This window comes from Geotrypetes seraphini, chromosome 4, assembly GCF_902459505.1.
Source record: "Geotrypetes seraphini chromosome 4, aGeoSer1.1, whole genome shotgun sequence".
NCBI classification, from domain to species: Eukaryota; Metazoa; Chordata; class Amphibia; order Gymnophiona; family Dermophiidae; genus Geotrypetes; species Geotrypetes seraphini.
The window spans coordinates 237,199,540-237,214,630 of record NC_047087.1 but is presented as its reverse complement, the minus strand read 5'-3'; the positions used below and the strand labels follow the sequence as shown (position 1 = coordinate 237,214,630).

The 15,091-nt window shown below is 41.7% G+C and overlaps 1 protein-coding gene across 1 annotated transcript in view; it reads right to left on the bottom strand.

Annotated features, from left to right (window-relative positions):
* The window catches only part of ANTXRL (ANTXR like), a 125,780-nt gene that overhangs the window by 62,354 nt on the left and 48,335 nt on the right, over positions 1–15,091 (bottom strand). The window contains exons 7-9 of the mRNA XM_033943828.1: positions 13,010–13,078; positions 8,815–8,895; positions 8,646–8,706 (exon numbers count right to left, since the gene is read on the bottom strand). Of these exons, the coding sequence (XP_033799719.1) occupies positions 8,646–8,706; positions 8,815–8,895; positions 13,010–13,078 (211 nt within the window). The remainder of the gene's footprint in view (positions 1–8,645; positions 8,707–8,814; positions 8,896–13,009; positions 13,079–15,091) is intronic.

Sequence of the window (15,091 nt, the reverse complement as noted above, 5' to 3'; positions counted from 1 at the left end):
TTTTGTAGCTCCTTTGCTCCTGTGTTCTATTATAATTAAAGTTTGATGTATGTATATCAAGGAAGTATGTGATGCATGGAAGTGGGTTGATAAAAGGTAGTTGTCTCTTTTACAGCACGAGAGCCTTTCTGGTACTCAACAGCTGTTGGAATGTTGGAAACAAGGACTCTCGTCGGACCTATTTTAAGCCTGAGGAAGCTGCATTCATTTCAGCTCACAGCCAAGTTTGACTGTGAACTGGAATTTGAACAATTATAATATTGACACAATGATTGTCACTTTTTGTAATTTGTAAGGACAGTTTAGTCGGAGTGTGAAATTTTAGCACTACACTATTTTCATAAAGCTTTGTAAGAGACCTATGATGTGCAAAGGCTAAGGGCTCCTTTTACTAAGCTGTGGTAGCGTTTTTAGCGCATTCAGCAGATTAGCGCACGCTAACCCCGCACTACACGGCTAGAACTATCGCCAGCTCAATGCTGGCGTTAGCGTCTAGCACGTGCGGCATTGTAGCGCACGCTACTCCGTGCATTAATGCCCTAACGCAGTGGCTCCCAACCCTGTCCTGGAGGACCACCAGGCCATTCGGGTTTTCAGGATAGCCCTAATGAATATGCATGAAAGAGATCTGCATATAATGGAGGTGCCAGGAATATAAATCTGTTCCATGCATATTCACTAGGGCTATCCTGAAAACCCGACTGGCCTAGTGGTTCTCCAGGACAGGGTTGGGAACCACTGCCCTAATGCACTTTAGTAAAAGGAGCCCCAAGAGTGCAATTGCCACACCTAATGCTTTCTAGAGCAACACCAGGGATCGCGTTTTATTAATGGCATAAGTGCAGCAGCCAAAAGAGCAGTTACTCATGTGACTGCCTTATGTTGGTTACACTGGTGGGTTAAAAAAAAATTATTAAGCTTCAGTGCAGTGCTTTTTGAGTCATTTGGATTTGAGAAATGTTTTTGTTATTGGTTTCAAACTACCTCTCCTCTTAAGATTTTTGTTGTGGATAGAGGTAGATAAAAAGTATCATGGTCTATCTAGCCTATTCAGTAAGATGGCTGGAGTTGTACCTGCCATTCCATGCAGATTAAGCTCCTTTATGCTTTTTTTTTTTTGAAGTGTGACAGTCAGGTAAGCTTCACTTTGACTCTTTTGCTAGAAAGGAATCAACTGTATTTGTCTCATGCCTTTGTTGAAATCTGTTGCTGAGTTTTTCATTACATACTATTGTCATTTTTTTAAAATTTTTTTAATTCTTTATTCATTTTCAAATTTACAATAAATGTAACAATATATCCAAGCAAATTAACAATAAATATAACACTTAATAATCATCAATGGTACAAATAATATGCTCTTATCTCCCACCCTTCCCACCCTTTCTTATCATATAATCAATACCTTATACAATATGTAACAATAAATTTACCCTCCCCTCCCCCCCTCACAATCAAACTTGTAAATTTAAGGGGAAAGAAATAAAATAAAATGTCATCTAATCGGTACAATACTTTGTAAATGGCTCCCACACATCCTGAAATTTCCTGAAAAAAACCGCGCTGTATTGCAATAAATCTTTCCATTTTCATCACATCACTTATGTTATTTGTTAATTATGACCGTTAGTTTTTATTGCTTTTATTAATTGCCTCTATTAGTTTATTTATCACACCATATGTCCATTTTTCATGTTTTTACACATCTATGACTGTATATCTTTAGCAATCTTTATTTATATTTATCAAGACCCCTGAAGAAGGCGTGTTTACCGAAACACAGACCGTGTCGGGTCCTTAGGTTTGTTTGAAGAGTGGTAACATTAACCGCATTTATATTTGATATAATAAACATAGCCTGCACCTTGTACATTCTGTCTGCAGTTTTTTCTTGCTTTTCGTTTGTTGTTTCCCCTCCACTGCAGTCTGTTGGATTTTTTCTTTGTTTCTTGTGCTGTGTTTTCCCCCACCATCTCCATCAGGAGGGCATTCCAGGCATCCACCACTCTTTTCAATGAAAAAGCATTTCCCAATATTACTTTTATGTTTATCTCTTTACACCTTCAATTCGTGTCCTCTAGCTCTATAGCTTCCGCATCTTTGAAAATAATTTAGTTGTTCATGAATATCTTTCAAGTCTGACACAGAGTCTAAATATTTGAAAGGTATTTTGATAGTTGGGAGGAGTAGCAGCAGTCTAACAGAGCACCAGGCTGGGGGCCTGGATAGTTAGGTTCAAATCCAGAGCAACTCCTTGTGGTCTTAGGCAAACTACTTCACCTTCCTTTGCCCATGGGTGGCAATGCCAACCCAACTTAGAGTTCACCATAGTAAGTGGCAGCCTTCATTCATTCATTCACAACTTGGTACATGTGCAAAGGTGTGAGAGGATGAGATTTTGATATCCTTGAAGTAGACACTGCATTTTTCTAATGATCTGGAATCCTCTTCTTTGCATGCCGAGTATATTTTCCCATTTATGAGGGCCCCTCTTACTTTGTTGTACCTCTGGCTGCTTGTGAAGACTGGCCTCAGAACTCAGAGGCACATCTCGTGAAATAAAATTGATTTCTTTTTGATTGGGTGACAGGGTTAGATTGGGGAGTTAGATGTGATCTATTCTGGATTACAGCAAAGCCTTTGATAGTGTCCCAAGAGAGAGGTGTACAGTATACATAATTAGAACGACTGCACTGGTTGCCAATGAAAAAGTGAATCCAATTTAAGATAGCCTGCATGATTCATAAAGCGATCTATGAAGCAAACTCGGATAGGTCAACCTCCGAAATTAAAGTCCCACACTCCTTCAATTCACAAGCATCACAAAGCTTCGAACTATACTACACATCACCTCGACAAGTTTGACGGAAGAAGAAGTTTGAGGCTACCTTTGAATTCCAAGGACCTCCAATCTGGAACAAACTGGTAATATGCCAATGACAACCCACCACGTACCTTGACTTCCGAAAAAAACCCCAAACATATCTATTCTCCCTATAGCCATTTTCTCACCCTCACTTCTTCCCCCAAGCAACCACTTAACTAACTTCAGCTTATATACTTATGTAATTTCAAGAATTTGATCTAACTCTTATTCTAAACCGCATAGATTCTGTGTAGAGAACTGAAGTATATAAGATACTATATAGTATTGTAAATTGAGCAACCTAGGATGGATCTCAAAGTGGTGGATTGGATTAGAAATGAGTTAACTAGTGCATCATGGAATTCCCTTGGAGAGGAGAAAGGTGAGTAATGGGGTGACCCTGATCCAGTTAATTGATTCTGTTAGTGCCTGTATGAGTGTTATTGTGAAAAGTTTAGAAAGAAAAGACACAAAGATCTGCACCAGACTGAACACCCTTGAGTAGAAAAAAATAAAAAAATTGAAAATGTATTCTGAGTGAAAACTAGGTTAACAGAAATTGTTACCCATAATAGCAGTGTCTGCAGGCCTAATCTTTTCCGAGCGTGTTTAAGCATTCCATGGCTGCTAGCACTGCAGCTTCACCTCATCAGCCATGAGACCGCAGAAACATGTGATAACTTGTTACTAGGGTAGCTGCTCTTAATAATAATAATGTTTGTGACTGTAAGCGGTTATGCTTTTCTGTTTTTCCCTGAAAAAGTCTGTAGCAACCTGCTGAAATGGCTTATTCTGTTTCCAGCCTCGGCTAAGGCAGCAGCCTTTCTTTCCTACTTAATATCAAAGAACACATTGTTGATTCTGACAAGACGGCAAAGGGGAAAAGGTCAATAGTGAGATCTTCTGGCAATGAAAGGGTGGGTTGAGGCTGGTGCACACTGGCTGTGCTGTCCGCTTTGCTTCTCTGATTCTGATGAGATGCTGACTACTCCAATCTGCACCTGAAAGTTGATGAAGCCAGTAGAATAGCAAATTCAGCTAAACCTTTCAACCACCTCTATGTACCTTGAGTGTAATCAAGGCAGTGATGCTGTCAAATCATGCATGTGCCACTCCCAATTCCATACTGATAGCTCATTTAACAGATTGAGCGTTTCACCGTCACTTTAAATCAGACTCATTTCAGAAACTAAAGAACTGTTTCTCAACTTGGACAAGTTCCTCCGAAAACTGTCCTTATACTACCTGCATTCTATCTAGATCCTTTAATGAGCATCAAAGAAAGCTAAATATAATCTTCTTTTGTTCTTTCCTTTAGAGAAGTTTCTTTCACACCTAAAATGTTGTACATTTATATCTAAGGCTACCATATGGCTCAGAAAAAGGTGAATGGATTGAGACATGAGAACATGAGAGCTGCCATATTGGGACAGACCGCAAGTCCATCAAGTCCAGTATCCTGTTTCCAACAGTGGCTAACCCAGGTCACAAGTACCTGGCAAGATCCCAGAGTAAAACATATTTTTGATCTGTTTTTCCTAAAGTTGTTTGATCATCTTTGTACCATATTTTTAAATATGTTATTGAAGAATTTGTAAATCTGTTTTCATATGTGTTGTTAATATTCTGTAGAATGATTTGTATTCTTTTTGTTTTATGTATGTTTATTTGGAAACCACTGTGACTCCAGGTGGTATATTAAGTTTTTAAAATAAATAAAATATTTTATTCTGCTTTTCCTAGGAATCTGCTTTCAATGGAAGTAAAATCTGGATGCTTTAATCCGTCCTCCTTTTTCTGGAGCCATATGGTAACCCTATTCATTCATTTAATGACTAAATAAATTACTCTGGAGTTTCATTTTATCTTTATATCTTTTGAGAGTTTTTGTCTTTCCCCTTCCTATTGTTTTTGACCTTAATTGTCTTTCTTTTTATTAATCAAATTGTATTTCTTTCCTATTCTTTCCTTGTGTTTTATTATGTTTGCAAAGTTGGTTTTTATTATGTTTCGTAGATTTAGTCTTTTTTGTTAGTTATGTTTGTCTCCCCTAACTTTGTAATTTTATCAATTTGTTCATTGCTTAGAATTTGGAATAAGCGATTAATCAAATTTTATAATAAACTTGAACTCAATAACGTTGCCTTTAAATCTCACTCTTTGGCCAGTCTGTGGCCTGTACAGGAGGTAATAGAGGGTAAAAATGACTTGCCCAACTTCCCTGGTTCTCAGCAAGCTGCTCCAGAGCTTCCAAGTAATTCACTTCCAGAAAGGATATACTTTGGCCATTCCTGTTCTTGAACTTACACAGAACTTCCATGTTACCAAACTCCTGGAGGAACATTTTAGACAAGTCCTGGATTTCTGCATTATGGAATTTGAAGCACTGATTTCAATGGAAAGAATCAGGGACTACAAATTCCATACTGCTTTGGGATATATGTTTAAAACCAGGACTGGCCAATAAGTTTCTTTCTTAGAACTGGGTAACTTAGCAGCTCTGCTTACATATCAATTCAATAGGCCTTGTTTCTACCTACTGAAATCAGTGTACGTATCCCATAATGCAAGAAGATAGGGTTGTAAAAAATCCAGGACTGGCCCAAAATCTCCCCCTGGGACTGGATAACAGTAGCTCTCCAGCTCTAATCATTAAACCACTCCATTCCAAGCATATGAGTCCACAACCCAGCCTAGTTTTTCAGGATATCCACAATAAATATGTATGGGATCGGTATTTGAATGCAATATTTGCTGTGGAAATCCTGAAAACCAGGCTGGATTGTGGACTTAGAGGACTGGATTTGAGGACCCCTGCTGTACACTCTGAGCATATCTGTATTCATAGTAAGCTGAAATATTTGTTTGGCAAGCCACATGACAGTTAGAGTTATCATATGGCACCAGAAAAAGGAGTATGGATTGAGACTTCCAGGTTTTACATCCACTTAAAACAATGGAAGTAAAACCAAGGTGTTTCAATCTGTCCTCCTTTTTCTGGAGCCATTTGATAACCCTAAACAGGCAATTGGTTAAGAATGCCCATTTTAAGCTGAGAAAATTGCTATAATATATCACTCCTGATGAATTTTGAGCTATTCTGCAGCTGTTAGTGCTCAGGCCAATAGATTATTGCAATTTTCTGTGGCTTAGCCTGCCAAATATCAGAATTAAGGCTCTTCAGGCAGTGCAAAATGCTGGTGCATGATTAATAAGTGGATTGAAAACAGTGGATCATATTACACCAGTTATCAGTCTTCTTATAAATTCTTACATAAAATTTAAGGGGTTGCTAATCAGCACGATTTAACTAGGTAGGGACATCTCTACCTGGATAAGCCTCACTCACCAGCTCTGTATTCAGATTTTCAGGATCATTATCCGGATAATACTGTAAAAAGAAATCTGGACAGATCACCTCAGCACTATCGAGACAGTGCCAAAATCACTGGGCAGAGGAGAGATGAAGTACAGTAGAACTTTGCCAGGTAGACTTCTATAGACTCTGCCCCAAAATTTTCAGGCAGAGAGAGAGAGATTAAGTATACAGTACTAGTATTTTTAATCATAGAGAAGTAGAACCTGTGCAGAGTGCCAGATTTAACTCTGGCAGAGCCTGGCTGTTCATGCTGGACGTTTACAGTAGATGGACATCCATCTCTCATTTTTTTGCACAGGAAATCTCAATGAATTTCCCGTTAGAAAATACATATGGCATGGATGTCCATTAGGGACATTCTGTTGTGGACATCTCAATTCTGTCTTGGATGACTTTTCTAAAATACCCTTCCTTGTGTAATATCAGAAATGGAAAGTTCTTTTTGCCTCTTGCTATTTTGCATGTTTCCAAAACCAGCTCAGCTGGTAATTAGGATTTCTGTTTACATCAACTAGAATCTATATGCGTCTTGCATGCTTTTTGGCCTAGGGGCTTCTGCATGCATCCAGGTAATCACAATCAGGTAATTATTCAACAGAAGAAAAACAGGGATGAGGTATTCAGCTATCGCAGTGTATCTCAATTAGTGTGCTATGAGATTTCAGGTGTGCCGCGAGATGCCGTGGAGGAGGAAAGGCGCCAACACTGGCTGACTGTCTACAGGACATGCCTCTCGCAGCAAGACACATCATGTAGACAGTCAGCCGCCTCCAGTGACTCTCTCCTTCTCTCTGTGCCTCTTCTTTTTCAGGACCCCCCACTAGCGGCTCAGGGCCCTGTCTGGAGGGCCTCCAAACATATACAGACAATGTCAATGTGATGACATCATGCATGCACATGACATCATCACAGCATTGTCCACGCACTTCCGGGTACAACTCGAGCCGCAGCTGCCAGTTTAGTATGCCGCGGCTCATAAAGTTTGTGAGACACTGAGCTAAGGCAACAGAGGCACATTTCAAATCACCTCTCAACTTGTGAATCATAAGGTTGATTTCCCTCTCCATCAAGAACTATGTGTGAGAGCACATGCCTTTATTTTTTTCCTGTTTTCATCTGTCCACATACATTGGATTTATTTATTTAAAAACTTAATATACCACCTGGAGTCACAGCGGTTTCCCAATAAACATACATAGATCAAAAACAAAAACAATACAAATCATTCTTCAAAATAATATCAACACATGAAAGACCTACGTATTCTTTAGTAACGTATTTTAAAAAATGTTACAAAAATCTAGGTGTCAGGTTGCAAGAAAGAAAATAGTGTCCTTGAAGGCATTAGAAGGTGTATCATTGTCAAATGAATCAAAACTAGATTATAATGCCATCCACCCCTGAGAAGACTGCATAGAAGTTTGTGATGTTCTGGATTTTGCATAAAATTCACTACATAAAAGGGAACCATAATCCTTCAAAATGTAATTCTAGCTGTTTTAATTCCAATCTTAATTGCTTGGGGCTAGCCTTATGGCTCTGTGAAAATGCTGCTTATGTGGAAGAGCTAGTTTGAGTTCTACGATATGACATGTAGAAAATCCACTTCCATTCCCATAAAAAATCCAACAACCTACAGTAAGAGTAGATAGGTTACCATGGGCTCTCACATGACATGATCTACAATGCAGAGATACCCACTCTTTCATAGGATACCACTGCAAAATGCCTTTGTTTTGGTAAATGATGGTGCTCCACCAATATTTGATTTCATCTCACATCTTTTTTCAGTAGATCAAGGTAGAGGGCAACCAAAACCAAATCTATGGCTGAAATTTGCTGCAGTTTTGACTGAAACCAATGCTAAAACCATCAGCCCCCCTTGGATCAAAAGCAGGCTGCATCACCTTCCCAGGCTCATCCAACAGAAAGCAACCCCCCCCTTCCAAACCACAAGGGCTGCTCTCCCACCATCCATAGGACCTCCTCAAGCCTAACTTAGAAACCCTGATGGTCTAGTCCAGGGGTAGGTAATTCCGGTCCTCGAGAGCCGGATTCAGGTCCAGGTTTTCAGGATATCCACAATAAATATGCATGAGATAGATCTGCATCTTAAGGAGGCAGTGCATGCAAATCTATCTCATACATATTCACGGTGGAGATCCTAAAAACCTGACCTGGCTCCGGCTCTCGAGGACCAGAATTGCCTACCCCTGGTCTAGTCAAGACAGCAGCGATCCCCAGTTGCTCTTGCCCATGTTGGCTCCAACCTGAAAATGGCAGCTGGAATCTCCCAAGGCCGTCTTACCAGGTGCCTGTTAGCTGCCTATACATAGACTCCAAGTTACAGAATTACCACTTTTGGTCTTAGATGTCATTTTACATTTAACATAAACTCACCTCCTGCACATATACTGGAGGGCTCAACAGCCAAAATTTCAATGCATGATTTCTTCAGAATCTAAAAAGTGAAGCAAAGATAGGAATTGCAATTCCTTGTTGAGCAAGATTTCATTGCTGTTTGATTCATGTTTAAACTTAACAGCACAGCAAATCTTTCTTCACTTACAGAATCAATGACGCCTCTTAAAGCTTGAAATCCACCCATCACGGGGAAAACATGGTCAATGCTGTCTGCAATGGTTGACAGCTAGAAAAATAAATGAGGAAATAGCATCATAAAAGCAGATTAAAAACTAGCCTATACACCTTACCTGCACAATCTTTATAGCAAGGGCAACTCCCCACATTCCATTGGACAATGACACATTTTTATTTAGTCTTCACCTGATTCTACCCAGTTCTCCTATTCTCTTGGTGTACAGATGCATACTTTAATTCTAGTGTTCGTTAAAAGCAAAATGTTGTGGCAAGCTTAAACGAAAATGCCAGTAAGAAAATGTTAAACACAGGAACAATTCCTCCGAACTCATCTTTGAAACCATAACAAACGCCTTCCTCAAATTTCAAAGATTACTGATCATCGGAGACATCAATCTCCACCTTGACGATGTCACCAACAAGGATACATCCGAATTTAATAGCTTCCTCTCCGCTTTAGGCTTTCCCCCCCACACACTCTCCCCAACCCAAGAAAAAGGCCACACACTAGACCTCATCAGCTTTCTAGATCTTACTACTCACAAAACCTCAATTGACGACATTCGCTGGGAAATTGTCTCCTGGTCCGACCACTACTTAGGGGCCTTCTGTCTCCCCATTTTCATGTCACATCTCGGGCCCCCATCCCGCACCTCAAATTCTATTACCTTCCGTAAAAAAATCTCGAGCAATCTGTTCTGGATTAATTTTCTCGACAAATTTTCCCCCATCTCTAAACCTGCAGAACCAGAATCTAACTGGCAAAATTGGGTCGCCCTCTCCGAGTCCACCTTCCATTCCCTCGCCCCTCTCTCCATTAAAACTATTTCCTACTCCCGTAAGGCCCCTTGGTACCTCCCATACCACAGAGAACTGAAGCAGAAATGCCGTGCTCTGGAACGAAAATGGAAAAAATCTAAATCACCTACAGACAGACTCTCCTGGAGGGTCAACATTAAAATCTATAATACTGTTCTAAAAAAAGCAAGGAAAAACTTCTACGGTGACAAAATCTCCAAATCCAACAATCAGAGTAGCACATTATTTAACATCTGGCGTTCCTTAATCTCCAAAAATGACTCCATACTTCCCTCCTCCCCCTCAGCCGATTCTCTAGCAAAGTTCTTCAACGATAAGGTCTCCACCTTGAGGCGCTCCTTCCCACCTGCAATCTTCTACAAATCTCTGATTCCAATTGACCCCAACCCTATCCCAACAGACTCCTACCCTATCCCAGCAGACATATCCTGGTCTTCCTTCGAACTTGTTTCCGAATTCCTGGTCTATAAACTCTGCCTCAAATTGAAATCTTGCAACTGTACCTTGGATCCTTTCCCCTCCTACCTCTACGAGAACACTCCCTCTCAGGCCATCTCATCTCTTACCATTCTCATAAACTCCGCCCTCCATTCGGATCTCTTCTCCCCAGAAATGGGCCATATTTCCTTAACCCCACTACTGAAAAAACCTGAGCTTGACCCCTCTACACCATCCAGCTACCGTCCAATAGCTAACATTCCCCTTCTTACCAAGATGCTAGAGTCCATCATATCCACTCAACAATCTTCCTACCTTGAGAAATTCACCATTCTTCAACCCTACCAATACGGCTTCTGTCCCAATTTCAGCACCGAATCCCTTCTGACCTCCTTAATCTCAAAAGTTCAATATCTCCATTCTCGCAACAAGTTTGCTGTCCTTCTTCAATTAGACCTCTCTGCAGCTTTTGATGTCGTCCATCATGATATTCTAATTTACCAACTCACCAAGATAGGCATAAACTCCACAGTCCTTGACTGGTTCTCGAAGTTCTTATGCTCCCGCTCCTACATAGTCAACATGAAGGGCACTTCTTCCTCCCCCTGGAACCCGATCTGTGGAGTCCCGCAAGGCTCACCTCTCTCTCCTATCCTCTTCAACATTTATATGTCCTCCCTTAAACTCTTCCATCTCTCCCCCCTTGAAACACTCTACACTTACGCAGATGACATCTTTGTCCTCCTCGAGACCGACCGGAACCTCACCAACCTCTCGGCGAACATATCCTCATGTATATCGAACCTTCAATCCTGGGCCCACACTGTGCAGATGAAACTGAACAAATCTAAAACAAAACTTCTCTGGCTCGGCCCAAAATTGGACCAACTGCCCACCTCCATCCCACTGTCCTCTGGCCCCACTCTGCATCTTGAATATTCTAGTAAAGTTCTGGGAGTCATCATTGACTCTACACTTTCCTTCAACGACCACTTCAACTCCCTAGTAAAAAAATGTTTCTTCAGCCTTCACATGCTGAGAAAAGTGAGATCCTGTTTCCATCAAAAACACTTTGCCGTCCTTGTCCAATCCACCATCCTTTCCAGACTGGACTACTGCAACTCTATCTACCTTAGCCTAACAAAGAAAAACCTTCAAAGACTCCAGCGGATTCAGAATACCGCTGCTAAGCTTATCTTTGCAAAAAGCAAATTCGACCACGTCTCACCGCTTTTATCCAAGCTCCACTGGCTTCCGATTATCTCCAGAGTCCACTTCAAATGTGCCTGCCTCACTTTCAAGATCCTACACGGTATTCTCCCTCCCTTCATTCATCTTTCTTGGAACTCCTCTAACCCCAATTCTGCCAGATTTACCCAAAAACTGAAACTTTCCTTTCCCTCTCTAAAAGGCGTTTCACTTGTAGGAAAACTAGGTCCTTCCCTCCCTTTCAGAATCACTCAGCTCTGGAACAACCTTACCTCTCCTCTTAGGAATCTGAGCTCCCTCCAACTCTTCCGTAAACATCTGAAAGCCTGGTTATTCTCAAAAATGTAACTCCTCCTCCCTCTCTGGTTATTCTAGTCCTCTAAATTTTCTCTTCTTTTTGCCTCTTCCCTCCACTGGAGTTCCTTTCTACCCTAACTCTTGTTAATCGTGTCGAGCTTTACGAATGTAGAGATGATGCGGTATATAAACCTAAGGTTTAGATTAGATTAGATTAGGTGTGCTACAGGAGTGGCAGACTAGTGACTACAGCAGCGGGCTGAGAACCAGGAAGCCAGGGATAAAATCCCGCTGGGGCTGTTGTGATCTTGGGCAAGTCATTCAACTCAGAATTTCCTCAGGTACAAATTTAGGGCCGACAATTCAAATGCAAATATCCAGATACAGGCTGCTATTATCTGGATCTCTGCACTTACTGGCATTATCTGTAGATATACAGTGACACTATACAAATAGTGCCACTGAATATCTTTTATGACCACCTAGGCACTATCCAGATAGTGGCAGTGTGGAGTATGAGTGGAGGAAAAAGTTATCTGGAGAGCATTGTCCAGATAAAGGGCTCCTTTTACGAAGGCGCGCTAGGGCCTTAATATGCGGAATAGTGCGCGCTAAAATGCCATGCGCTAGCCGCTACCGCCTCCTCTTGAACAGGTGGTAGTATTTCGGCTAGCGCATGCTATAGCGCGCACTAATCCGGTGCGTGCGCTAAAAACACTAGCACACCTTTGTAAAAGGAGCCCAAAGTTAGGTCAGAAAAATAATAACCCTATTGGAATATTAGCAGCATTTGCTGCTCTACCCAGATGCTCAGCATCATTCAGGATCTGTGTTTAATTTAACCACTGTAACTGGCATTAAAAAAAGTGCTGTCCTCAGCAACTGAATATTGACTCTCTGAGGATACAGCTGGTGGAATAAAGAAAACCAAGCAGCCATGGCAGGAGCGCAGCAATGTTTAGAGGGTGATACAATTGACTTATTGTGATGCTAGGACCATGCACTGGCACTGTATGTTCTGCCCCTTATGACAGAGGGGACGTAGGCCTCCCCCTTTGCTGTGACAACGGCAGCGGTGGGCTTGGGGGAGGGGGATGTAGCAACATTAATGGCAGCCAACACAGGGGTGGGGGGAGGTGGCAGTGGCAGCGGCAGCAGCAATGGTGAAGGACCTAGGAGAAGGGGCAGGGTGATGGCGAACAGTTGCGGGGATGCACCTACAAGTCTCAGTTGTTCCCTGTCCAAGGACCTGGAAGTCACCTATAGTACAGTACTTGAATGTAACTTGCTTTGAGATGCTACTGAAAGGCATAAGCTAAATCTAGATCGTCCTCCTCTCTCACCCTTCTCAATTCAAAACCAGAACTTTCCCAAAATTAAGACACACAAGAACAAGTTACCTGTGTTTCATTAAAATCCTTCACTCCAACACAATAGACTATGGCCCCCAAGCTTCGTGCTCTGTCAGCCTATAAAAGGATAGACAAAAACAAATCAAAACTGCAGATCATGTACAAGATGCAGGCACTGTTTATTACAACATATAAATACTTATTACCAACCGAGGGACCCAACACGGTCCGTGTTTCGGACAACTTGCCTTCCTCAGGGGTCCGTGGTAAATAAATTATTGGAACTGACAGCAAAAAATGGAATAAACGAGTGCCGCTTAGACTCCGATATTGAGTGTAGAGGTGGCATTGAAATTACACACCAGGTTGCTTATGCATATCCAGGGTAATTAACTAAGTGGGGAAAAGAGATTTTGTTTATACTTGATTTCATTAATTGTCAATAAATGGGACCCCAATATTCCTCTAGCTAGTTGAAGGGGTTGTGGAACTTCAGGGTCATTTTTTTCATTTTTGATGAGAATTTCCAGGAACACAGAAGTTTTGGGTGGAAATAAAGGATATTATTAAACTTATCATTGGGGAGGGAATATCTGCAGACCTTATATTCTTTCTTCTGGCAATGAACACCCATGTAGCTATGAGCCTTGGTCCAGAGTCTATTACAGTATAAAATGCACTATTGTTAAATTTTGGAAATGAAGGGCCAAGCTTTTGACAGCAGAATGGTTTGGGAACTTATTTAGTGTACAGCAGAACCTCAAAACTCGTGGGGGTTAGAGGCAGAGCTGGTCCGCGAATACTGAAAAATTGCAGATAATTTTTAGGGCCAGTTCTGACCCACCCCCGCCTCCCTCCTGTGTCCCGGACCTTCACCAGACCTTACCTGGTGGTCTAGTGGCGACGTGGAGCAGGATTGATTGTCCTACGCTCCTGCCCCGTGCAGAGCCATCATTAAAATGGCTGCTAGTTCCTGTTGTACTACAACGGGGCTCATGGCAGCCATTTTGATAACAGCTCTGCAGGGGGCAGGAGCATAGGACAATCACTTAGTGCAGTGGTCTTCACTAAGTTTTATGTCAGAGCCATTCTGGGTCAAAATGAGCTGAAGGAGAGACATCAAATTTGTTCCCATGCAAGGCATCAACACTGATTACCAGCATGTATCAGTGACATCCATCCAACCAGCCTAACCTTCAAAGTTTTTAATAAGTGTATCTTCAAGGAGATTGGTATTTCACCATCTGAATAAATGTCCGGTCCTTCAAATATGCGGCTTTTTCTCCCATCCATTCTCCCTTTCCATCAAGAGCTTGGGTAAAGAGGCAGAGAGTAGCAGAAAAAAGCCAGAATGATGGTAAAGGAACCTTCTCTCTGAATTGACATCGGGACTAAGGCATGTGGGCTACCCGCGTGCAGCATGTGAGTTGCTGCACACGCCATGGCCCATTCCTGCGTGGAGTTGCTGCTGGAGGGGGGATGAAGCGTGTCAACTCGGCAAGGTAGCAGAGTCGGCTACGAGGTATGGGATGTGTGGTGCAGCCGGCGCATATACTGGGAGGCAGGGAGGGATCCCTGGTGGCAGCCAGGACACGCACCCCAACAGTCGGCCCGCATACCCCCCTTGGCAGAATGCAGGGCATAGTACGGGATGCAACTCTGTTGGGTCCGCCGGGAAACAGTGATCATAACATGATCAAATTTGAACTGATATCTAGAGTAACATTACTAAAGAAATCTACTGTAATACTTCAAAAGGGATTAGAACTAGAAAAGGTTCAGAGAAGAGTTACTCAGATGAACTCCTCTCGTATGAGGAATGGCTAAAGAGGTTAGGGCTCTTCAGCTTGGAAAAGAGACAGATGAGGGGAGATATGATTAAAGTCTACAAAATCCTGAGTGGTATAGAACTGGTAAAAGTGAATTGATTTTTTACTCCATCAAAAATTAGAAAGACTAGGGGACACTCAAAGTTAAAAGGAGATACTTTTAAAACCAATAGAAGAAAATATTTTTTTTACTCAGAGACTAGTTAAGCTCTGGAACGCATTGCCAGAGGTTGTGGTAAGAGTGGATAGTAGAGAATGACACGGTGACGGTTTACCCGCGGCCACCGCATTTAAGCCGCGG